Source organism: Protopterus annectens, chromosome 7.part0 (assembly GCF_019279795.1).
Source record: "Protopterus annectens isolate FY-2018-M chromosome 7.part0, PAN1.0, whole genome shotgun sequence".
NCBI lineage: Eukaryota > Metazoa > Chordata > Ceratodontiformes > Protopteridae > Protopterus > Protopterus annectens.
This window is the reverse complement of record NC_056739.1, coordinates 1,082,974,443-1,083,002,158: the sequence shown is the minus strand read 5'-3', so window position 1 is coordinate 1,083,002,158 and position 27,716 is coordinate 1,082,974,443. Positions and strand designations below refer to the sequence as shown.

At 38.8% G+C, this 27,716-nt stretch overlaps 1 protein-coding gene across 1 annotated transcript in view; it reads right to left on the bottom strand.

The window, feature by feature from the left end:
* Positions 1 to 10,671: 10,671 nt before the first annotated feature.
* The window catches only part of LOC122806879 (hydroxylysine kinase-like), a 206,580-nt gene continuing 189,535 nt past the window's right edge, over positions 10,672 to 27,716 (bottom strand). The window contains exon 5 of the mRNA XM_044077651.1: positions 10,672 to 13,853. Coding sequence (XP_043933586.1) covers positions 13,384 to 13,853 — 470 coding nt within the window. The 3' untranslated portion in view covers positions 10,672 to 13,383. The remainder of the gene's footprint in view (positions 13,854 to 27,716) is intronic.

Genomic DNA, 27,716 nt, shown 5'->3' with positions numbered 1-27,716 from the left:
GAATGACTGTCTAGATATATTGGCAGGCTGGAAGGGTATTATTGCCCATGACTGAAATATTTATATGTGTGTGTGTGTGTATGTGTATATATATATATATATATATATATATATATATATATTATATATATATGTGTGTGTGTGTACATATGTATTACTACACTCAGTGGTCTTATACATTTCCATTTACTGGAGTGTCACATTGTTGGTTGATGTGAGCAAAACACTCAGAAAGAGAGCAGCTCAGCAATGATAGGAGACTCAAAGATCTTAATTAGCTTACAAATAATAGTTTGTACACCCAAGCATCCTATAACTAGTGCCCTAATGTTCTGAAGATATAAATAAACACTTTGGTAAACTGAATAAATATGAACTTGTTTAAAATTACACTACATATGATACAGCTTCGTATTTGCTCTTATTTCATTGCCTTACACTTAATAGTTTGCAATGATGAGGGAAAATGCAAAAAGAAAAAAAAAAAAAAAACATTTAACCTACATAGTAAGAGTTCCATCTACATTGAATTTGGTTCTTTGTACTGTATTTATCATTTAGATGGAGCCATTTGATACGCAAGTAAAAAAGTCTTCTACAAAGCATATAGCTGGGCTTAAAAGACTTCCAGCTGAAGGAATACACCAGAATAGTTCATTAGGTAATTTTTATGTCTAAGTGTACAAGAACATGAAAGATAACCAAATAAAGAATAGTTCTACATACATTGTGAAGCATTAGACAAATTAAAGACAACCCCGAAAGGTCTTTTTAATATACCATCTGAAAATATGCTAATAGTTTATTTACTCTCACCATTAAAATAAAATGTTACATTCAACTTTCTAATATAAGTAAAGCATCTAAATTTTGTTTTTAAGACATCATTTTCTGTTACACAGAAAGAAGATGCTTCTTTTTAAATTTTTATGAATACTGAGGTTATAAAAGGAAGTAACATGGCTGAATGTTCCATTCTGATGAAGTCTGCTGTGTGGGACAAAACTGCTTAATAAGTATTTGTTTGGAGGTTTGATAGATGTTTTTCATTTTTCATTAAAATTTTGGTTCAAATGTTTATCAGTTTCTGTCATTTTGCACCGATTTGTGGTTCTTCAAGTTTGTTGACAGTGCCATTAAATAGTATAAACCTGATTCTGAAAACAATACGTATGTTTCTTTGAGAATACTACTTTAGCTGTTCTAGAATAAGAGTAAAATCTAGGCGAAAAAAACAAGTATATATTGCTGGCAAAAGCCCCAAAGCTATGCGCAAATCCTCCATTTTTATCGATTCCATACATTTTTTGACAGCTTTCCCCATGGTAGGGTCCTGTAGAAACCTAGGATCCAACTGTGTGTCCTGACATGTAAAAGTAGTGTTCCAGCCCCTCACAATTACTGTTAACCCCTGCAAGTTATTGATCCATTTTCTTACCATATCCCAAGCTTGCTGAGTTGAAATTCTAGGCAGGATATAAAGTGTAAACCAGAGTACATAATATGCTCACCAGGCGACCTTTAATAATCACATATCTACCCTCCAAGGTAGCATGTTAAATTATAATTTCAAAGGGGAGACACTTCTTTATCCTCCATTTACTCAAAGGATACAAGGAGAAAGTACTAATATACTTTGTACCCAAATGTTTCTGATGATCCTAATCAGATAAGTATATCTGCTGCTCCATTATTATCTCCGATCCCGTATTCTTAACAAAGGTGAATAGCATAGTCCACTTAACAGAATTAGTGATCCTGTTTATATGCCAACTTAAATATTTGACTGATCTAATTTGAAGATAAAAATCAAACCTCCCAAAAAACACTCCCCTCACATTTTGTACCATTTATAAAAAATATTACCCTGTCAAAGTTATATAACCACTACTCCAGAAATGTCCCTCATATACCTCTTAACTGTCCACATTTTTACAGAATGTCTAAATTTTGCCTTACATTTTTGTTCTGTTCCTCATAAAATTTGTAGATTTCTGGCAAATCACCGAGGATTGAAGTAATTAAATAATGGCATGCATTTGTGCTTCAGACTTTATATCTTTCAGAGAATGTATACTACTACAAATCATTTTATTCTAGCAAATTTCTAAGTTTCTAAGAGCACTATTTAAAAATCTGTATCTATTTTTGTGCTTTGTCCCCCATAATTTTAGGCTTTCTCCAGCTTTCTTGTGCTAAGAGGTTAAGAGGCACAGTCCTTTTATACATAGAATTTATGACACTTGACTACAACAGCTGATGTTCTTATAATATGACGTAAATTTAAACACACATATTGAAAATAAAATCAGAAAAAGCAGCATAACTACATAGTCAATCAATCAAAACTATATACAATATTTGCAATTACATATGGCTGACTTCCAAGGAGGAGGCTATATCTTTAAAGATCATTTTCTCCTCATTAAAGGCTTCAGACAGGGTAGTCATACTTGCTTGGGATCTTAAATTATAGCTGATTGAGAATTCCCTGCTCATATTAAAGTCTGCATTTCCTTCACCTCCAGGAAATATTTGTCAGCTTTTGTCAACCACGAAATTTTATTCAGTTCAAATATACCATGAAATTAATCAGTCTCATTGTGTGGAGTCTGCATGCCCTCCCCATGGTCGAGTGATGTTTAAAGACATGCAGATAGGTGTGTGCATGAATGGGTGTGCCTTCTTTGAAGGTTGGGTGTCAGGCTGGCAACTTGGCACCGTAAAACTCCACTGCCAATCATTAGCAGGCCGGAGTTCTGCTGTGGCGACCCCAAACCAGGAAAAGCTGAAAGAATTAATATATATATATATATATATATATATATATATATATATATATACACACACACACACACACAGACACATCAGAAAGAAAATGACTCAGTCCACTCACTGAATGGTTGGGTGCAGAAGTTACATTAATATGCCCCTGAACTATTCACTGCCAATTCACCAGTCTGCGTCTGAAGACAGGAAAAGGTGCTATGTCCTGGCACACTGCTCTACTGGGTGAAAAATTAATGGGTATTAAACTGCCAGCGTTGCTAATACATGAAATAGATGTAGGGTTGAATAAAATGCAGGCAATTTTAATGTGACGTCCAACGAAATAAATGTGTGCTGATCCCCAAGGAGCCAAATATTTAAAGCTGCAGGATATAACAATGTAAACCACCCCTTGATTATGCAGTGGAGTTTTATTGCAAGTCTACCAGCTGACATTTTGATCCATGTATCCTGGCAATAGTCATTTTCCACAAAAACACAAGATTCTCTCACCTTAAGAATTCTTCACAGTGACAATAACTGTGAAATATTTTTTTCATTCAAAGAATAGGATCCAAACAGGATTATAACTGTCTCAGAGATCTATTTCTATCTACCATAGATGCAAATATCCAATGTAATCTCTCTCTAACTAAATGTCTGCTATATATATATATATATATATATATATATATATATATATATATATATATATATATATATATACAGTTCACTCAGACAGTAATTGCTGAAGAAAACTAGCACAATCACCCCTGTTCTCTCCCTTCATATGTGCCATTCAGCCACATATCTTTCAGCAATTTCTCTTTCAAATTTATCATTTTGCTTTTTAAATATTCAATTCTATCTTCTACCTACTCCAGTCTGTTCTTTGTTGCCAACAAAGTTTCACTGCCCTCCAATAAAGCATCAAAGAAAGAGGTGAGAGCTTGTTCAATGTCCTTTAGCTTCAAGTCTCTGGGAGCCATGTATTCTAATAATGAGCTATCAGCCTTCTACATTTCTGCCACAATCAAGTCAAATTTCTTTTTAATCTCATCCAGTTCAAAAAAGCAGCTATACATTGGGCTTTCTACTGATGTTCCACATATTGTGGGTGCCCCTGGAACATGCTGGGCCCGCTAGGAGATAACATTCCTCGTTTTATTTTTGAATTTTCTTTCTTTGACATGCAAGCTTTTATGTGCAGTAACTAATTCCATAACTAAACTATGATGATCTAAGTAATTACAGACTAAAATCACAGTAAAATAAAAAACTGAGGGCAGCAACTCGAGACACATATTGCTTGATGGTGTTGCTCTTGACCTGAAGCAACCAAATTTACATTGAATATATAAAAACCCTCAGCTACTTAACTGACAGGCAGAAAAGACAAGGCAACCAGAAACTTTACAAGCTGTTCAAATTTTAACTCTTGAGAAAAAGGAGGAGCAAGCCTGTGTTTTACATTGTCCTCTCCATGGTCTCCACTAGCTGAATAAGCACCATTTTGTTACTACTAGGAAACAATGCTGAATGGCTTTTAAAGCTATTTCAAAAAAGCATTTAAAATTTATGCTAGCAGAAGGGAGACTGCAAATAATGACTCAACTACTGTATCCCACAGCATAATATGTTATCATTGCCCTCTCACTCATCAAGCAATACATTAATGGAGTACTTTTACAGGCAACACCAAAATTACAAAAGCATGGATCAGATGCAGCTGTATCATGATTTTCCCTGGTAATGAATGAGCTTTCACAGATCAATAAAGAACCTCCAGATTTCATTATCACTGATCACATACCTGACGATGAGCATTAAAAATGTCTTTACAATAGGTTTAATTTTTAAGTTTCCAAGCACAGAGTCAATGCACTTGCCTCAATATATAATGTCTAGCAGGTACTCCCTGAACACCATTTGGTGGTTTATTGGCAACAACTTCTTGTGGTTACTGTCAGGTTTCACTGCAAGCTGTAGCCTGCCCTTCTCCTAAGATAATGAAGTACTTCAGCAACATGTTGTTTCCCTTTGTCAGGTGCATGACAATTGGTGCCACTTTATGTCAATTCCTCTCTTTTCTCAACATCCTGAGTAGTATGTCCTTTGTAGCTATCAGACTGGTTTCATTAATATGCACAATATGATTTGAAGATGGCACAGTTCTTCACAATATAAAGGTAACCATATATATTCACCATGTTTTCCTTCCATTACAGAAGAATACGGGTATAGATACTGCCTAATCACCCAAGTATGAAAGCATTAACAGGTGGACTGAGATCACTTCTTGCAGCAAAGGCTTCACAGTTAAGGTTACTGATGTTTCAGGAAGTCCACAGATGCTGTAAAGGTGATGAATGCCTAGGCTGTGTCTAATCCTACATCTACACACAGAACACCCCTTTGCCCACATCCCAAAATGCAAGCAAATGTACACAGCACACATATATATTTATTCCAGCAACAAGACCACTATTTCTATAACTTAATAATCCCATTTCAACTTTCAAGTCAATTAACCAGACAATGCTTCTGGGATGAGCCTGAACAATGTACATATGGATTAGTATTTCTTACAATATTCCATCTCCATAGTGTTAGCTCCTTCTTTATGATCTGACAATTGTTATATGAATGTGTAGGCAGGGGGAATGCTGCCCTCCTGTGCTCTCCATACTTACTGCATTACCTTTATCAGTACGGATAACCATACCATCCTTAAGACTCATCAGTTGTCACACTGGCATATACAAAGGGGCTTGTATTCCCATACTTAATACATTAAGTTCAGTAGTACAGCTCAATGACTACATCATTCAAAATTATTGCAATCCACTTTGTAGCATTTTGATATACTGGAATTTAGTTTAAACACAATACAGCTAAATGCTCTTTCTTGGAAAATAGGAGATAAAACATCTTATTGTTTTCTTCCTTCATGCTGGAAAAAATGGCCTTCTTTTTCTTCTACAACAGTCAAGAGATCCTCCACAGCAAAAAATAACAGCTTAGTCACAGGCCTCAGATGCATACTAAGATGCAAGTTTATCCACAAGTTCATCCTTATTTTAGTTACTTATAATAATTAACAAAAATAAAAGCACAAGCATAGGTGATAGAACAAGCCTTACTGGCTTGTAGTGGCTGTATGGCTTTTGCCAACAGTTAAAACTTCATCAGATCATAATAAAAAAGGAGGTCATTGGGTACTAAATTTAAATATTTACACCTTTTTATAACAAAAGAAGCTAATCTATTTAGTATCTCCCATGAGTATTTTGCCCAGGATAAGAAACCATAGGCATTTCACTTGACCTTGTGTTGAGCAATAACTTTTTTGCCTTTTGTTCTAAGCCCTTTAGACAAAAAAGTGCGAAGAACAGGAGCATGGAGCAACTATGATGCCCAATTTTGCAAGTGCTGTGCTGGTATTCTGGAAACAAAACCATGCTAATATCTCAATTTTTCAACAATGGATACTTTGGTTCTAACATTGCATTGATGATATCATCTTCATCTGGAAAGTTAATCTGAATAATATAGATGCCTTCATCTAGCACATCAGCAATTCAACAGACTTTTTGAAGTTCACAGCCCAACTGAACCCCAGCAAAGCAAGCATTTTGGATGTGAATAATTGAACAGCCTGTAACTTCAAATGAATCTTTACCAAAGGCTGGCCTGGATAAACAGCTACTTGCATGACCACAGAATGCATTACAAATACAAGAAAATAAATGTCATCAAAACCCAAAGGCTAAGGATCATGTTACACACTTTAGACTTAGAATAATTTTAGCAAAACAATCCAGAAGTTAAAGCATCACTTCTTGGAGTGAGGCTATGATAAGCCATTAGTCATTTATTTGTAACATTTAAGGCCCATTAAGGCGCAACAAGAAAAAGAAGCTGCAGACCCCCTATTCTTGCCCGTATAAATAAAGCTAACAATACCATAGAAACCTATAGGGTAGGTATGGGTGAATATTATACACGTGAAGCTATGATGGTGCCCCCCAGCCTGGATGAAAGTGCCATCAGAATTATACTTGCAGAGAGATAAAAGGTCATAATGGGTAATACAACTCTCCACAGCATCCTTTAAATCAACCACTATTTGTTAACAAACAGGTGTGAAACATATATTGAGATGAACACCTATGTTGTTCCATTCTCCTAAACTCTACTGGCCAGTACCTACCCATGTGGCTGTTGAACCTTCCCCTCTTTTTTAGTCACAAGGGCAGTTTCACCTACCCTGGGGATAACAAGACTTAAGAAGTCACTTCTGTAAGTAATAGCCAAGTTTCTTCACTTGTGTTTATTGTATAATGTACATAATGCTCATTTCTATATTGGGAAAATGTTGCAGTGAGAAAACAGATGATAAAAGCAATGTTTATCTAAGCATAGCCTTTTGTGTCTCTCCTTTGATCACTTTGTCTTTCATGCCCTTCAGGCAGTCCCCAGTAATCCTCTAGTGAGTGACTTAAATTCAGTCTTACAGAACAGGAGCTATCATAGCAGATTCATCTCAATGCCTGTCACTTCTTAGCACTAACTGAAAGTATCTCTGTGAAATGTGCCCTCATTCTCAGAAAGTTAAATCACACTAGATACCACAGCAACTTTATTTACATATTGTACTTTGGATGTATGTGACGCATTCTGGTTTTTGGATTACTTTGTGTTCCTTTAGGTTTCAGTGCTACTGATTTTAGTACTATAAATTTTGTTATTTTTAGACCATGTTTTCTTTTAATGTTCTTAATTACACTTGAATGCTATTTTTATTATGGGTGGGGCTTGTATGGATCTGTGTTATCTTTTGATATGCCATTCTGGGGGGGGGGGGGGGGCTGCATGTTGTGACATCTTTTTATTTTGTCATTATATTTGTATACTTTTTCATTTTGTAATTAAATTCTTAAAACTTTCTTTACACATACATATTATTGATATGCATACGTTATTTTTATGTCTATTAATGCTTATATTTTTATGCACGGCTAGCTTAAAGTACTACAACAGCTTCACATTGTTAAATTTCATTGAGCTTAGCAAACAGATGGAAAATGCTTCTTGTACTCATTTAGCCTTGAGAAAAAGTTGGGTCTGCTAAAAAGGAGCACGTTAACCTGTCGAAAGCAAGGCACTCCTGTATGCATAACTTTTTATCTCGTTATTCCTTCCAGCCTTGAAAGTGTATTCATGTGCAATGATTGTAATCCAAAGCTAAAAAAAAGTTTTGAACTTTGTATGAAGTAATCTTTTCTATTTTCTAAATTGAAAATATAAAAGTAATTGCATCCGAGTATACAACTGACTCTTTCTATAGGTGGAAAGATACAAAGTATCAACACTTTGAAATAAAACATATTTGCATCCACAATGTTTGACTGTTTGCGTTTGGGATTAACAGCTGCATTATATTGTTTATTAATGAGTTAGCCTTTACATTATTCTATGTTGTGCTATCATCACTAATTCTTTATGCTTAGTATTAATGCCCCAGCATTAGTCAGATCCCCATCCCACTCCTAAATGGTCATGCAGTAATAGCTCCTGACTATTGCTGGTTGATTTATGATTGGTTAGCTACATCTTCTCAGACTCACATGATTGGCCTGACTGGAATATTTCCCTACTGCCTTGGGTTAAAGCTACCACCCACCATTTATTAGATGTTTCATTGTCTAGTCTCATTTGTAGAATCAGTCCTATGGCTGCCCTCCTATGAGTTGTTTTAATTCTATTTTAATTTCTTTGCAGTGGTGCATTCATTTTACTGTACATTGGTTTCTTTTGTTAAGATAACGTTGAGAAGTTTAAATACAAGACTCCATGGCCTTTTTTATATAGCCTGATCAAGTCCTGACTGCAGATAAGGTTTTTCACTGAATACAATTAATAAATGACAAAAGGCAACAAGACCTAATCTATCACCAGTTTGTGTGTGTGTGTGCGTGCTAATTGTACAGTAGTTCTATCAAGTGTGGCACTACAGTGATTACTTTTTTTCTTTCAGTATATACAAAGTCAAAGGCACACTAAAGCTTACTTATTTTGAAGGACACCTCCTCCACTGAAAAGAAAGAGTTATGTTGTAGAAATGTAAATGTATTTGTTGTCAGTGAAGGCATGATTCCTACTAGGAGTGGAAGCCCAAAGAGATGTAAAAAGCCCTAAGATAACTGGAGGTTTAAGGCTTTTGGCAAAGAAAACCAACACACAGGGAAACAGCCACCACCTATAAGAACTCATCTCACATCATAATGAAAATATGAATTATGATGGAAGAGTAAGGAGAAGATGAAAACATTGTAGTGAGATCAAGGACAGTAACACAGTACAGTAATATACTGTTAACAACAAAAGGGCCACAGATAAGGTCTGTAAGAATACACAGGGCATCCTTAGTCCTGCAGCAGCGCTGGCAAAAAACCACTAAAAGCCCCCCAGTTTCCGAACTGTACTATCTTGCTCTTCTTCTGCAAAAGGGATAATCTGGAAAGAAAACATCTAATTTATTTTTCCTCTGAAGATCCTTCATAACTGAAGGTGACCGTCTAAGTTCTCAAAACTTGACATTGCTTTATTTCCATACTGAATGTTTAGCAAAATACAAATCTCTACAATTCTGAAATGGATGAAATAAAATCAAATGACTATGTAAAGTGTTTGCTGACCAGTTAATTGGCACATGTGTACTGCAAAACAAAAAGAAGGGAGGCATAGAAAAATGACTAACTCATGACATCAACATTAGCAAATTAAAATAAAAGAATTTCAGATTAAAGTGTGTGCAGGTTCCACTCCTACCTTTTTCATAATGAAATGAATAGCAAAAGGAAGGAAAGTGATACCTACTGTTATGGCAGCCTACAACAGAGGGGATTATAATAGGTCCCCCACCATAACCACTTATAATGTATATGAGACATGGATTCCAAGAAAAGTCACCTCAACAGCAAAGCAAAGCTTGTGAATAGGCTCTTGACATCCATGCTAATAACGCATTATACACAGTTAAGACAGAAAAAAATACAATCATAATTCTTTTTAGTGCAAAAAGGTTTATCTGCTGCTAGTACTGACAGGTACAGAAAAAATTATAGTCAAATACAGATAGGGTAGAAATAAGGTGCCTTTCTATTGAATGGAGAGATTTAAACCCTGTTAAACATGTCACTCTGCCACACTGTATTTCTTTATATGACAGAAAAGTGTATAACAGCTTCTTAAATTGTAAGAAACCTGCAGATGACACTTTTTTATTCTCTAGTGCAAGGCTAAAGCACAGTAACAAACTTAAACAGTAAAAGAGGTCAGGAAAGGTGGTTAACAAAGTTGTCTTACCAAATTCAAAATGTAATTCCAGCACTTCATACACTAGATGAGTATTGACATTGACTGGTCACCTGCACAAGCTCCTATGAGCTTATTCAATTGGCTCTGCAGCGGATGGTTCTCATCTGTTGTATGTCAGGATGCAGTTATGAGGACTGCATCGACATCTGTGTAAGTAAAAGTGGCTTAAAGGTATCTGGGGTTGAAAAAAGGATCAAAACAATCCAAATGCCGGTCACAAACTGTTAACCTTGCTATTTCCTCACTGAAAAGGTGTTGCTCTGTCACAAAATACTTTTTTGACTTGTACACCTTTGATGACAACACCACTTGCCAATACTTCAGCTGGGTAATCACATTTGTTTTTGCATTATATTTATGGTAATGCTCTTTGAGAGTCTGAGTGTAATTTAATGGAATGTCACCTCAGTAACACATTTGCCCATCAATTATTCCAGAGAAAGGACTTGAAACAAATACATCAAGCACATTAAAATGTATATACAATTTAACTTCTAGCAAATGGAGATATAAACATCATAATCAACACGCAGCTTTATTTACTTCATAAGCACCTAATCTATCATCATTTAATATACACAATCACTTAAGACTTCATTTGTGAGAACCAGTTTCCCTTATCCAGTAAACCGTCCTTACTGTGAATACAGCAGTGTGGAGTATCATTTTGTGTTAGTATTTTCATATTTTTTGACAAGGTCCCAGACTTCTATTTTTGCATGGCTCATAATTATTGCAATTACAGAATTCAGTCATATCAAAAGTAAACTATGAAATAATTCAGGCTCTGATGTAACATCATTTGTACAAATGACTAATTTAGGGATTAACATGGTTAATGACAATTCACTTATTGAATACAAAATCATTACAATTTGAGATAAAAAAAAGTAGATAATATAATATACAATCAGTAGATTTTTAACAAATGAATCAAAAATCTGTAAAATGAACATAGCCTGTATGAATAATGTTATCAGATCATCAAACTCCTATTTTTGCATTATGTTGTTATACTCAGACTATAGATCATACATTTAACGTTGATACATCGGATACACAGATTTCTGTTCAAGAATAAAGGAGACAATAGTACAGATTAGTCTTCAGAACAGAGTACCAGACAAAGATATCATGCTAATTCTTCATTTTGTCAGTATGAAAGGAATGGCAGAATCAAGGTGCTTACATGTGCAATTACAGCCTAGGTTTATGAAACAGTAGCTTGAGAGAGAACAATGGGAAATTAAAGGGATTATTCATCTTTTTTGAACTGACTATCAGCAAAAAACAGGTAACAGACATTTCCTAGTTCAGATAATGGGATTAGTTTTCAAGTTACTGTTACTGCGGTGCAGCAGAATGGTGCTGCACTCCTCAGTGTGCTGTCCATTGCTTGAGATGTTAAACTGAGGTCCCATCTGCTTGACTTGGTGATAGCTCCAGTGGTTGTAAAAGATTCCATGGCACCTACTGTAAACAGGAGGGGAACTTCCCCAGTGTGACCAAACCCCCTAGTTGTGTATATACCATCTTGAGTCTCCGAAAAGAGGTCACTAGCCTAGCGGGAATAACCCTGTCAACAAAGGAGAAATAAATAAAATTAATCCTGACGCTACATGCAGTTGTACGCAAAGTGACTGTATGTCCCATTTCCTCACATTTTAAAATGACTTGTGTGACAGAGCCCATATCTTTAAGTAATCCTTATTTTCCAGCAAGTGAAGTACATTGCGGTCATTATTTAAACCCCCGTGTGGAGAAAGAATATAGTATAAAAAATTGGCAGTGATAGAGATAGTAGATAAAGGAAGTAATTCTCAAAGGCAGTCACATCCAGGCATAAGAAATGGACTACTGAAGAGCAGGGAGGGAAGTCAGAAGGAGCAGAATAACGGCCTGAAACGATAGAGATGCACGACTCTGTAAAATATGTTACCACATGGCAAACTACTGTGTGATTCCTGGTGAGGTAGTACATGGAGCTCCATTATTCTGAGACAAGCTCATTCAAGTGCTGTGTACTTCAAGGTATCTTGTCACTCAACATGTAAAATATAAACCATAGAGAAAATGCACGCAGAAAGAGGAAAGGGTGTTGATAGAAGAAAATAATTATGGTTCTGGTAATAGCATGCTTCAAGATACAGCATCATTGGTCAATATAAGTTATTAGAACAGTGGTTAGTTCTATACACTGCTGAAACCAGTAACAGATGGTAAGTCATTTCTAGAGAGATCGTCCTTCCAAAGTTATTCCTGTCTGGCAAATGAGGAAACATTCTCATGTTTATGTAAAATAAAAAAGGGTACTTCCGGTTAGTTAACATGCTTTATTATACAAGGCAGTAATTCTGATCAGTAACTTTTTATAAGAAAAGCCAGATAAGTACATACCTAATAAGGTCAGAACATCATCTAGGGCTTAATGAACATAAAGATTTACCATTGTGGAATGTACTGTGTACACACTTCCAGTGTCTATATACTATACAACACAGGTAAATTAACAAAGTAATTTCATGGTATAAGTAATCACCTAGGTGTCTCATTTTTGCATTCAAGCTGCTATCATGGAACACCTCAGATGTAGTTTCTGGTCTACTACATGGGGCTGGAGCCTCAGGTGCCCTAAAGCAGTGTCTCAAAGTCAGCGGCTTGAGCATCTTGTAGCACGAATAGGCTGCTGCACACACTCAAACTTGAATAGGAGTTCAGGGAAGCAGCTGGAAAGGGCATGGGAGGAACTGGGTAGGGGTGTGAGTATAGAATAGGGCAGTGAAATTTTAGATTTGCAGAGCAGAAGGGGAGTTTTAGGTTTCAGGAGCAGGAAGGGAGTTTTATGGTTAGGGAGTACAAAGGTAGTCTTAGCTTTAAGGAGCAGGAAGAGAGTTTTAGGGTTAGGGAATGGGATAGTAGTCTTAAGTTTAAAATGCAGGAGCAGTGTTAGGTTTAGGAAGCAATAATGGAATTTAGATTTACGGAGAAGCTTGAGTTTTAGGGTAAGGGAGCACTGACTGGAGTTAGGAACTGGATGAGAGTTTTAGGGGTAGAGTTAGGGCTGTGGCAGGGCTATACAGTTTTATAGGATCTGGTGTTGGGAAGGCAAAGTAGATATTGTGATCAGGCTAGTAGGACTTGATGCTCTTGTTTTTTCAAGGAAGTGGCAGCAAGCAGTTGTGTCTGCAGCTGCTATCACATGATCACCTGCAGTAAAACTGTAGTTTCTCTTCATAAATTATTTGGGATGCTGTAGGAATCTGCTATCCCAAACCAAATCTTTTCCACATACTGTTTGCCCATATTCCACAAATGTATCAAATTACTTATTTCTTTTTTTGAAGAAGAAAGCAGATAGTCTTTATTGTCAGGACATAGCAAAGCATGGTATCTGTTCAAAACAATGATTTGTGAAAATCTGCAGTTTACCAGTAGAAAAACAGCATCCCTCTCTTGTGATGTCAGTGGAATAATACTTTCAAATCCTGCAAGAACAAAGCCCCCAGCACTCACAGGATTTTTAAAATCTGTCATCATGAACATGATATTAATGGCAACTTCAAATACATAGTAACCGTAACTCATATCATCAAAATCAAGAATTCCTGAGATTCTGTAGTCTTCCTGAGTATTGGTTATATCAGATGCACTGGTTGGCTCCAGTAGAATATTCTCTTCATTGAGGTCCCCATGATTTATGCCTGTAAGCAAGAAAAATATTGACATAGTTATTTTGTTTAGAATACTCTGATAAGCTACAGAATAGAGTACAAAAACAAACAGTGCAAACGTCTGAAAATGACATGAAAGAAAAATGGTGGAACAGCAATTAAAACATAAACAATTGGCACAGAAACTGTCTGAACGTAAAGACAGGTCAAGCAGAGATAACTTGAGATTTATAACAGTACCAGAACAAACTGAAGGGAAGGATTGTAATGACTTTATGAGAACATGTCTCGTCACATGGGCCGGAATTTTTATTGATGATATTAAAATAGAGAAAACATTTATAGCAACTATTTCCAATGTGAGGCTAAGAAAGTAGCCAAGAGTTGTACTGATTCAACTGTAGACACACCAGCTAAAGGTTGAAGACACAAGAGTTTATGCAGATAATAACTTTTCATTACAAACATGAACAAACAGAAATATTTTTCTTATTTCCATAAGAACTGGAAGAAAAATTAAACTTAATTTTAAGTCACTGTATCCTGATTTAATTCACATCTTCTATCCAATTGGCTTAAAAACCTACACAGAGCCTTAACGGGCAGAAGATGAACTAGCAAAGAAAAAACAGCTGGAGGTAGAAGATGGAAGAGTACAAGCAACCAATCAATAGTCACTTCAACAGAAAGATTTCCTACAAAGCCTTTCCTTTTTCCAAAAACAAATGATGTATAAAACAAAGGATATGAAACAGTTAAAAAAACAGTGGAAGACTCCGTAAAAACAAATGCACTGGGAACACTGAATGTATACACTATTTTAAAAAGATACATTTTATAAGGCAAGTCTTAAATTGTGAATTGTGTTCTGAATGACATTTTAAAGTCCACTAAATCAGTAATAGGTAAAAAATACTTGATTGATATAAATGTAATAATATAGCTATTATATGTCAATTTTAGTTAAAAATCAAAGTTGATATTTTACTGACTGGGGTAGACTGCATGCTATCTGATAGAACTCCCTGTCTAAAATAGCAAACTGTCTACATATTGCTTTTAAGCACTATGACACTGTGGATAGGAGGGGAAGGGAAATAAATGATTGATGAATGAAAAAAGAAATTAGGTACTTACGTATTATCACAACCAGATTTTCGTGGTTGCGAAAATAGCATACTTCAAGTCAAAGGAGCCCATGCAACACTGTACAGTGTTATTGAAAGTCCTTACTGCTCAGTACAAACTGTGGATTACCTTCAGGAGGACCAGCAAATTATGTATGTGAACCATTACTGTTGTAAGACCCCTAACGACATTTTATCATTCAGCGATGGCAGCTATTTGAATCAACCATGACCTCTGAAGTTCATGACAGCAGTTAGGCACATTGACCTTTCTGTTCAGATATTTCCAGCGTCCTTAATGAAATATTAAGGGGAATGTGTAACTGATGTTACAAGTACAGCAAATGAGCTGTTTTGAAGGGGAATTGAAGATGTACAACACGTGAAATCTGACTTTGTAAACAGCACAACAAACGTCTCAAGCGTGAAGATTTTGCCATCACGTCTGCTTTTCCCGTTATCTGTCTACGGTATTACACCTAAAAGGTGTGTTGGGGAGAAACAATTCAGGACATCAGGCAAAGTTAGAGAGGGAAGGGTGATTTAATATTAGCAGCACAGGAATGGTTATGTTTACATTGATTTTTATTTCACAGTGAAGGTAGTTTTAAGAAGGGTTAGCAAGAACACTAGAAAAAGTTACTGTCGCTGTGGCTGTAAGCACCGTTAATGCACAAATGAGATAACTCCACACATGTTGCCAGTAAAGTGCACATAGCCACAGCAAAACACTAACTTTCTCCCTAGTTCTTGATAACCCTTCTTAAAATAACCTTTACTATGAAAGAAAAGACATTTCCTGACATTTTTACAACAATAACGGACAACTTTGAATATCGAGAAGCAAGTGGTATTATCGCTAAAATCTGGTTGCGATAATACGCAAGTACCAGAAATTAATATATTATATGATGTAAACCAATAGACATTATAAACATAGTTCTGGTAATGCACATGTACTAGGTCTAGGAATGTATACAAAGTTAATGAGATAAGAATGTTAACTGAAAATAGGCTAGATAAAAAGATACTCAAAAAAAATGCACTGAAAGCACTGGCTGAGGGAAATTTACTAAATACATGTAGCTGTTTTACTTGCTGTTTCTATAATGCATCAATTCTATGGGTTTGCAAAAATATGCATTTAGTAAATATGCTGTTTATTCATGGTGTAGGGATGGAATTTTATGTTTTAATGGGAGGGCGGGATCAATCAAGAAAATACTACAAAAAATCTATAAAGGGGCACAAAAAGTGGTAAAAATCGACTGTGAAGGACCAATTTGTAATAAGACAAAGTTACTTAGAATACCATATAATCTTTATTGTGCCACAATCTGACGTATTGATTTGTAATATAAATTGGTTTGTTGATAAGAAAAAACAGAGACATTACTGACCTACATTTACAACAGTAATGCCCACATGATAACATTACATGAAATGGCAATTTTAATTTCCTCAGTTAACAGAAGTAGAAACAGGAACACTAATATCAAAAATAAAGGAAATTAAATAAGCAAGAAGAAACCAGAATACAGGGAACCCCCCCCCCCCCCGATAGTGATGGAATTCCAGTGAAAGTGTGGAAAAAAAAATAACAGGAGATAATTGCCTGGTTGGTGCTTTTTAACAATATTTTTCTCGGTGGAGATGTGCCTTTGACTTGGAAAGAAGCAGTAGTCATAATTATACTAAAGGAGGGAAAAGATCCTGTTCATCGAGAATTATACAGAGCCATTTTGATTCTAGATCATAGATTCATAGGTTGGTACTAGTCTATCGGCCCTAGGCCTACACAAGCCTAGCCGTAACAATTCCGTGGCTATTTCTTCCCACAATATTTACTTCCCTGAACCCCTGTCTAGCAGGGCGACTGATGTGATCCCCAGGGTGAATTTCCTATCTCCCATCCAATTGTCAAGGTTCCTTTTGAAGAGGGGCCAAAGAGGTGCTCTGCTTGACATGTATGGACAGTCTATTCCAGAGTCTAGGGAGTCTCTGGATCAGGAACCTATCCCTCCAGCATGTTTTGTTCACTGTGATGACATCATTGTGATGACAAGGTTTAGATCCCTGAAGCATGTGAGGGATTGGGACTAAGTGTAGCATGTCCAACAGCTATGGGTTTGACATGGCCTTGTACGTTAAGCAGAGATCACCTCTGAGTAGATGATATGCGACAGAGTATAGCTGGATTTTTTTTAGACGGTCAGCATAGAGCATCTGCTTTAGGCTTGTGATTCTTATAGTGAGGTATTGCGGCCTTTCTAGTTGTTGCAGATGTCTTGAGAGGTACATACCAAATGGGACACTGTATTCTATAATGGGTCTAACGAGGGATGAGTACAGTGGGACAATGACGTCCTTCTTTCTGGATGAAAAGCCCTTAGTAATGAGGTGTACCACATAGAAGGATTTCCTGACTGTTGTGGTGATGTGGTTATCGAAGGTGAGACCACTGTCCACCTGTGTCCCTAAGTGTCTTATCACACTTTCGGTGTTTAGTGTACTGCCACCTATGTGGTAATTCACGGGTACATGTTTTTTCCCAAAGGGGATAACTATACATTTCTTGGCATTGAGCTTGAGCCCATGGCTCTGGCACCAAGATTCTGTTTCTGTAAGGCCCTTTTGTAGAATATCCACATCATTTGAGGATTCAATAATGGCTCCCAGTTTGCAGTCATCTTGCGAACTTTTTTAGCCAGAGTCCCTTAGTGCTGGCCTGTACTTCAGAGAAATAAATGCCAAACAAGAGCGATCCCAGGACTGAACCCTGAGGTACTCCACTAGTCACTTGTCTGGAGCTGGATTTGGAGTCGGCTACTTTTACAGTGTGGGCTCTATCAGTAAGCCAGCTGGCAAACCATCGAGTGACGTAGGGATTAATGCCCAGCTTAGTAAGTTTTTCTATGATTCCAGAGTGGGGGATGGTGTTGAAGGCCTTGGCAAGGTCCAGATAGGCTGTGTGGACCACCTTACCCTCGTCCACAGCTCTGGAGACTGACTCGAAGAAGTCAGTCAGGTTCAGGAGACAAGATTGGCCCTTGACGAACCCAAACTGGGAGGACTCCAGTGTTTGAAGGTTGCCAATGTCTTTTTTTTATAAGTTCCATGATAATACGTTCCATGGCCTTGCAGATCAGGCTCGTCAGACTGATGGGGCAGTAGTTCCCAGGATCCAAGGTGAATTCCCCCTTGTGGAGTGGGATAACTGTAGCTGTGCGCCACTCAGTGGGCACGAAGCCTGAGGTGAGGCTATGATTAAACATGACACTTAGGTGAGGTGCCAGTTCATTTATTAGTTCATGTAGTACACAGCCAGGGATGTTGTCTGGTCCCATGGATGCTGTATTCTTAGCTTTGGAGAGTGTGTCTTTTACCTGTGTGGCTGTTATTACCAGAATTTGGCAATCTTTCAGTATTGAGATGAGCCCTTTAGGGGATGGGGGGGTGAAGTTGGCACTGAATCGATCTGCCAGTATATTGGCAATATCCTTGGGATCAGTATATTTAATGCCATTCTGTTTTAGCTCAGAGCAGATCTGAGCATTGCAATTTAGATTCTTGACATAGCTATAGAATGCCTTGTGGTTGTCTTTGGAATCTGTGGCAATTTTATTTTTGTAACTAGCTTTGAAGGATTTTATGAGGGCTCTCAGCTTCTTACTGAGGATGGTAAGGGAGTTTTTTGCATCCTGGGATTTTCCTCTTTTCTGCAACAGTTTCTTCCTTTTGTTGTAAAGTTTGTTTATGGCAGGGGAACCACCAGATTGGCTTCCTTTTTTTGGAGGAGAGCATCTTGGTTCTATTTGGGATGGCACGATTCATGCATGAGTGGATGTGCTTGTACAGTGCCTTAGTGTAGAATTCAGCAATCGAACTTTCAGTTCCCATCTGCATGAGTGTCATGAAGTTTGTCACTTCTGACTTGAGCAGCAGGAAGTTGGCTTTGGAGAAGTTTTTTATGGAGGTTTCCTTACTGGGGGTTGGGGGAGGGATGTGGATGTCAAGGGTGATTAGCTTATGGTCAGACCTGACCAAGGAGAGGGTGACCATAGGTGTGGAGCATCGATTTCCCATGTTGGTAATGACCAGGTCTAGAATATTGGAGCCCCTGGTGGGACTATGGCTTAGTTGATCCAGGCCATTGGAATTTATGAATTCCAAGAATCGTTGGGCAAAGGTGTTGGTACACGAGTAGTTTTCCCAGTTAATGGCAGAGTAGTTGAAATCACCCAGTATTAGGGTGTTTGGTTGCATCTTAATATTTTCCAGTACGTTTAGAAAGGTGTAGTGAGAATCTTGGGGCATGGTGGGGGATCTGTAGCAAGCTACAATTTGGATTTCAGTCTTACCTAGTGTTAGTTGCACCTGGAGAATTTCAGACGCATTGTGTTGGGCAACTAGCCTGGTGGTGTGAATATCCTTGGTGAATATGGATACTCCTCTACCTTTAGTGTTTCGGTTGTGGTTTGGTGGCCATAAAGTGTGGTAAGAGTTGTAGCCTGGTATTGCAGGGGTGCTCTATGGAGCCTTGAACCAGGTCTCAGTTAATGCACAGATATCGATGTTCTCCATTTTTAGGAGTGCCTCGAGAGAGTGCATTTTGAGGTTTAGACTTCTAGCACTGAGTAGCATTACCTTCAGATTTTGCATGCTTGTACCTGTTACGGTGATGGTTTTGTCCTTTGAACTTTGCCTAAAAAAGGCACTATAGGGGTGGCAACAGCCTTAGCCAGTAACCTGAATCCAGAGGCAACAGATGTAGACCATCTCTGGCAAAGCATCGTGGTCTGTCGATCATGTCGTCCCAGGCAGACAGATACTGGATCCCCTTTGAATGACAGCAGAAGCTTAGCCAATTGTTGAAGTCAATCATTTTGTCCTTATACTGTGGTATCATTCTGGGCGAAGGCAGGATGCTACTCAGGGCTAGGGTCATACCTGCTTGGGCCACATGATCCAAGAGCTCTTCCATGTCTCTTTTCATGTAGTCCAGGGAGGGATGTCTCAAGTCATTCACTCCAACGTGGACAATGCCAGAGTCATATTTGTACTTGTTGTAGAGTGACTTGAGTGAATGCATTATGAGGCAGATCCTGGCACCCGACAGGCGGCTGACTGTAATTTTCTCCTTGTTCAGGCTGGTGAGTGGGACATCAGTGTGCCTGACTATAGAGTCATCTATGACTAAAGTGTTGGGTATGTTGTCTTGCCTTAGGGGCTGTTGTTGGGTGGCACACTGATGTTGTAAGCTATGTGACACTTTGGTTGTGATTGGTGTTTGTTTGCGTTTCAGCTTTGAAGGTCCTCGTTGTTTAGACAGGTTACTGTTAAGGGCCTCTGCATATGATAGTTTAGTGTTGCTATGTGAGAGTGTTGGTGGTGTGGGTTTAGAAGGGCTATGTTTGCTTGAGGTGTAGTGCGGGTGTTAACCCTCTCCTCTTGACTGTCTAGCACAATCTTAGATTATAGAGCTTTTCTACCAGTTTGGCTATGTAAGTGCGTCTCTTGCAGGTTGTAGTATTCGGTGGTAGGAGGAGAGGGTTGTCTGTGTACATGAGGCAATTGCTGCATTGCCCCAGTATGCCCAGATTCACCAGGTGAACAGGAGAAATCACCGGAAGCTGACCCTTGGACATGCCTGGTTTGGTGCTTTTTTTTTTGCAAAGTACAAGAGCTGTTTTCCCTTACCTTAGCAAGGTATTTTGCAATTATAGGCTGTTTAGTGCCCACGATTAATTTCTCCTTATTAACAAGGAGAGTTGAGTGCTTGTATCAGTTTAAGGCTTCCTAGAGCTTTCCAGCAGGTTTTAGAGCAAGTGTTAGTTACAGGGATGCTTAAACGTAAGATAAAAAATGGTTTATCCTAAACACTGCCATGTGCACTACAGGAGTTAGATGTGAAAGTAGGTAACTTAAGTTTTACCTGTCTAAAAAGTTATGCTTTAGTGGAGAGTCACTATTTTTAAAACAGCAAGATAGACTGAAAGGGGGGTGGTCACTTTTGTATTCTGGTACTATGGAATACAGTAGGATGGCCAATAAATGTAAATAGTTGAAGGGGAGTGATTTCACAAAATGATAATTTTGCACTTACTCACACAAGCCAGTAAAAGCAGAAAGGAAATGAGATATATTGTCAAATTAACATAAGGGGCAGGCAACTAGAAAAACAGTGGTGTTTAAGAACACAACAGTAACTGGGTGGGAGTGTGGGGAAAAAATTCTGCCTGACTCACAACATACAGAGCTGTGGTCTCTTTTCAAGTTTTAATATGCAGTTAAAAGCAAAATACAAGTAAAACACAACATGATTACAAAGTGTTTATGACAATTCTGGCAAAAAGAATGGCAAATTTATTCCCAAGAATAAACTACCTAGATCAATGTGTTTAAAGGTAAGCAAACATTTGACAATATTAACACAACCTTTATGATTCAAAAGGATTTTCTAGACAATAGCAGTATATTAATGTTATTTGGTTGGATGCTGAAAAAGCATTTACAGAGTGGGTTGGGAATTTATGAAGAATTCCCTTGATTTTCATAAACATAGACAACATTAATATTTAACATCTATAGAAGAGCACAAACTAGGGTGAAGTGTGGTAGTGAGCAATCTAAAGTGTTCAGCCGTACAAGGGGAATTAGGTAGGGCTGTCCACTTTCACCATTACTTTTTTATTCATATTTAGAACCAGTAGCCAGAGACATGAGATAATTAGACATAACTGGATATAAATACTAATGAGAAAATTGCCCTTTATGCAGACAATATAATATTATATATTAGCAAACTAAAACATAATATAAAAACTATTTGATAAATTGAAATATGTATTAATATAACAGGATACTGTATAAAATAAATTAAGCAAAACAAATGGTACAGTAATTAACTATGCCCCAACACAAGACTTGGTAAAGAGTTTCTGCTTTTTTGGGGTCATGATAGGATGAAATACTTGGGGACCTGGCTGAAAGAGTATGTTAACCAATCACCTTCAGAAATTTAGAAATATAGCCAAACTGGAGGCTGAGCTCTCTCATCATAGCACTGGCAGGACCAGACAGGAGGAGAAGGAAGCCACACACACCACATACCCAGTCTCACATAGCACTAGCACAACCTCATATCACACACACAAACACATAAAAACATACTCGGAGGCTCTGACCAAAAATCTACCAAAACAGCAGAGGCCACCAAAGCAGACACTCAAACAACTACCACCACAGACCAAGACACATGCAACACATAGACCACAAAGTCAGTGTGCCAAACAGTCACAGCCCTTAAGGTCAAACACAATGCCAGACACTCTTGTCATAGGTGACTCCATAGTCAGACGCACTGACGTTCCACTCACCAGATTGAGTAAAGAGAAGGTCACAGTGAGCTGCCTGTCGGGCGCTAGAATCCGCCACATAACGCAAGCACTCAGGTCACTCGACAGCAAGTACAAGTATGACTCAGTCATTGTCCATGCTGGTGTGAACGACCTGAGACGTACCTCCTTGGACTTCATGAAAAGGGATATAGAGGAGCCTTCTGATTATGTAGCCCAGGCAGGTATGACTCTGACCTTGAGCAGTATCCTACCTTCACCAAGAATGATACCACAGTACAGAGACAAGATGATCAGCTTTAATAATTGGCTTAATCACTGGTGTCATTCAAAGGGGATCCAATGTCTGTCTGCCTGGGATGACATGCTGGACAAGCCACGTTGCTTCGCAAGGGACGGCTTGCACCTGTCACCCCTAGGTTTCCGGATATTGGCAAAGGCTCTTGCCACCCCCATAGTGCCTTTTTTAGGCCAGGCTCAAATTCTAAACCTACCACCTTAGAACATAACAAAGGAAAAAAACTACGGGTAATGCTGCTTAACGCCAGAAGTCTCAACCTCAAGATGCACGCACTCGAAGCCCTTCTCAGTATGGAGAACATCAATGTCTGTGCTGTGACTGAAACCTGGTTCAAGGCTCCTGAGAGCACCCCGGCACTATCAGGTTTTACCTCATATCATGCGTTCTGGCCCCAAAATCCGGAAAACACCAAGAAAGGAGGAGGGGTGTCCATATTCATCAAAGACACCCTCACTTCCAGGTTGGTGACAACGCACGATGCATCGGAGACCATTCAGGTGCAACTAACCATAGGCAAGACTGCTCTACAATTTGTAGCATGTTACAGGCCACCCTCTCAAACTCAGGAACCTCACATGGCATTCCTGAAAACTCTGGAGGGGATAAATGTAACCCCAAACACCATCATACTAGGCGATTTCAACTGTCCGAACATAGACTGGGATCACTACTCAAGCCCCAACACCCTAGCCCAAAGGTTCCTAGAGTTCATAAACTCCAATGCCATGGAACAACTAGTCACCATGCCCACAAGAGGTGACAACATACTGGATCTCATCATCACGAACATAGGGTCACAATGTTCAACACCGGAGGTATACCCTTCATTGGTGAGATCAGATCATAAACTAATCTCACTAGAAGTCCTCATCCCGCCCCCACCCCAGTCAAAAAAGACCACAGTGAAGAACTTCTCTAAAGCCGACTTCACACTTCTTAGGACTGGTGTGGTCTCCTTCAAGGCCCCAGAGCCAGCGGAAACCACCACTAAAACCGCTGAATCACTTACAAATGCCTTCTACCAGCACCTCCAGGACTGCATGGATCAGGCAATCCCAAACAAAACAAAGACTCTTTGTACCAAAGGCAGGCGTCCAGTCTGGTGGACCCCAGCCATAAACAAGCTCTACAACAAAAGGAGAAAGCTACTACATGATAGAGCAAAATCCTTAAAAGGGAAGACACCCATGATCATTGTAAGTAAAAAAATAAGATCTCTCATAAAATCCTCCAAGGCAAATTTTGAAAGAAAAATTGCCACGGACTCTAAAGACAATCACAAGGCTTTTTTCAGTTATGTTAGAAACCTGGGAGGAAACTCCCAGATATGTTCAGAACTGGTACAAAATGATGTAAAGATCACTGAATCCACAGACATTGCCAACATACTGGCTGACAGGTTCAGTGCTAATTTCTCCCCCCCTCCCCCCAAAAGGAGAAATATCTATACCAGAGGATTGTAGCATCCCAAACATCTCAAATGCTCAGGTAAAAACAGCTCTCTCCAAGGCAAAAAACACAGCATCCATGGGACCAGATGGTGTCCCCGGTTGTGTGCTCCACGAGCTCATTGAGGAATTAAACCCGCAGTTACGGCAGCTGTTTAATCTCAGCCTCACCTCAGGATACGTACCCAAGGAATGGCATACGGCTACTGTGGTCCCATTGCACAAAGGTGGTGCCTCCACCGACCCTGGAAACTACCGTCCCATCAGCTTGACAAGTCTGGTCTGCAAAGCTATGGAGAGGATCATTATGGAACTCATAAATAAAGACATACGGGACCTGCAGACATTGGATCAAACCCAATTTGGCTTTGTCAAGGGTAGATCATGTCTTTTAAACTTGGTTGACTTTTTCGAAACAGTCACCAAGGCCATTGATGAGGGCAAGGCAGTCCACACAGCCTACCTTGACCTGGCAAAGGCTTTCGACACGATACCCCACTCGGGCATCATAGAAAAACTCACCAGCTTAAATGTAAACCCATACATCACAAGATGGGTTGCAAACTGGCTAAGTGACAGAACCCACAGGGTTAGAGTTGCTGGCGCCATGTCAGATTCCAAACCTGTCACAAGTGGTGTCCCACAGGGCTCGGTCCTGGGTCCACTCTTGTTCGGCATCTACTTTTCAGAAGTTCAGGCAAACACAGGAGGATTATGGCTGACAAAGTTTGCAGATGACTGCAAACTGGGCGCCATGGTTGAAAACACATCAGACACAGATATCCTTCAAAAGGGTCTCATAGAAGCGGATAACTGGTGCCAAAGCCATGGCCTAAAGTTAAACGCTAAAAAATGCATAGTCATACCCTTTGGGAAAAACAAGGTTACCCCTAGCTACCATATAGGTGGCAATCCACTAAGCACAGAAGAAGTTATCAGGGACCTGGGGACTCAGGTTGACAGTAATCTTTCATTTGACACTCATGTAGCCAAAGTAGTTAGAAAGACCTTCTACATTGCCCACCTGATCATGAAGGATTTCACATCTAGGTCAAGGGAAGTCATCATCCCCCTGTACTCATCACTCATCAGACCGATGATTGAGTATAACGCCCCATTTGGAATGTATCTGACCCGACACCTGCAGCAATTGGAAAGGCCCCAAAAGTTCCTCACCAAAAGGATAAAGGGTCTCAAAAATATGTCCTATGCTGCCCGACTGAAGAAGCTCCAGCTCTACTCAGTCGCTTATCGCCTGCTCAGAGGTGACCTGTGCCTGACCTACAAGGCCATGTCCAACCCGGAATTAATGAACATGCTTCACCTCAAAAAATCTAAATCCATCAGATCCACAAGAGCACGAGACTTAAACCTTGACACGGCCATAAACAGGACGTGCTGGAGGGACAGATTCATCACCCAGAGGCTCCCTATGCTGTGGAACAAAATCCCGGTACATGTGAGGCGAAGCACCTCGCTGGCCTTGTTCAAGAGAAATCTTGACCAATGGATGGGAGACCGCAGGTATACCCCAGGGATTACATCAGTGTCACTGCTTGACAGAGGCACAGCAAAATAATGGGCATAATATCTTTCAATCTAATGGGGTGGCGTAAGCCAAAAAAACTCTGGGCTAGGCTTATAAATGCCCTAGGGCAGATAGCCTAGTATGAACCTATGAACCTATAAATTACTCAAAAAATTCTAAGTAAGATAAGGCAATGGAAAGTGTTATTTATAGGTTCATAGGTTCGTACTAGGCTATCTGCCCTAGGGCATTTATAAGCCTAGCCAGAGTGTATGTGGCTTACACCACCCCTTAGGATGAGAATACTACACCCTTTTAGGGTTTAGTTTACTATGCCCCTGTCTAGTAGTGACACAGAGATGACCCCCGGGGTAAACCTACGATCTCCCATCCACTCGTCGAGATTTCTCTTGAATAGAGTCAGTGAGGGGCTCTGCCTAACATGGACTGGGATTCTGTTCCAGAGTGTAGGGAGCCTCTGGGCTATGAATCTGTCCCTCCAGCACGTTCTATTTATTTCTGTGTTGAGGTTTAAGTCACTTGTTCTCGTGGCTCTGATGGATTTGGATTTTCTGAGGTGGAGCATGTCCATTAATTCAGGATTGGACATGGCCTTGTACGTCAGGCACAGATCACCTCTGAGTAGGTGGTATGCTTATGGAAGATGTTTTTGGACTCATTGGTTCTTTATTTGGGTCATGCTTGTATGTATCAACCAAACGATGATATAGAAGAATATGAAAAGGAAATTAAGGAGTTTCTCTGAGGAAACAAAAGGGAGACAATGGGAAAAGCTAGTTTGGGGCTTCCAGATTTGGAGTCATACTATAAGGCCACACAGCTTGGATAAATATATTTGAAGCAGGATACAAAATATATAAACAAATGAAAGCACATGATAGGCATTGTGTCCAATGAGGTAATAACAGGACCACATTTGGGCATGTAGGTAGCTCTAGGAGATGAATATAATATAATTTTATACATAAAATATTAAGGAAGTCTTTGTGTTAAATAAAGTTAGATCTTGAAAAAAATAGAATAACACAGGAGAGAAGGTCATACACATTTGGAGAGGAAAGATCAAAGAACTGAGATTTTGGGAGCAGATGATAAAAGAAGATGTGGTAATATAATAGGATGAAACCAGACAAATTTTGGGTTACTGAACTCAGATCAACCTGCATATCACAGTCTAATATTAAAATTCAATCAAAATATGCAGTGGTTGGATAGTAATTTTGTTGTTAAACTACAAACAATAAGTTTTACAACTGAGACTAGAACAAAGATGGCAAAACAGAAAAGAATATTAAGTAGGGCATGTGACAGAATATTAGATATGAGAAGACAATACAGTACAATGATAAAAATAGCATGGAGTAAACAAATAAAGATATTACAGATGATCAGTGGAAAGAAGTATAACTTAAAAGAAAACTCTACCCTAGAACTAAAAAAAATATATTTTTCACTATATCTTTGTTTCCTGGTTTATTTTAACACTTCAAAATCACTCTTAAGCACTTTACTTGTAATTTTAGCCTATTTTCTACAACATGGCTACCAATGGGGCTTGATGTATGAATGTGATCTTGTTCTCTCTCAACCCTTCCTCTTTCCCATAATACTTTGTATGACTCATGCCAGACATAACGAAGTAACTGAATTCCCATGCCATTGACATATAATGGGATTTGGGAGGGTCACTGTTATTTTCTTTACTTTCTGTAAAATGACTGCTTCTTTTCTGTCTCTTCTGACCCTCATTTATGTTTGGCTCGGACCTTGTTTTGCACTATATTTAGAACTTATCCAGCTACAGCCAGGGAAATAACTACACTGCAGGCCCTTGTTCACGGTTTTCTTTTGTAGTCTGAGGAACTGATTCTGCAAGAGTCTCTCAGTGCAGTGACAGTTTTAACACATCTGCTGTAGTGTGGGGGGGAGGGGACTGTCAATTCCTCTTGAACTACAAAAGAAAACACTGAACAAAGACTTGCAATTTAGTTACTTTTCTGGCTGTAGCTGGATAACTTCTAAGTATGGTGTAAAACAAGGCCTGAGCCAGACATAGATGAAGATGATTAGAGACAGAAAAGAAGCAGTCCTTTTACAGAGGGTAAAGAAA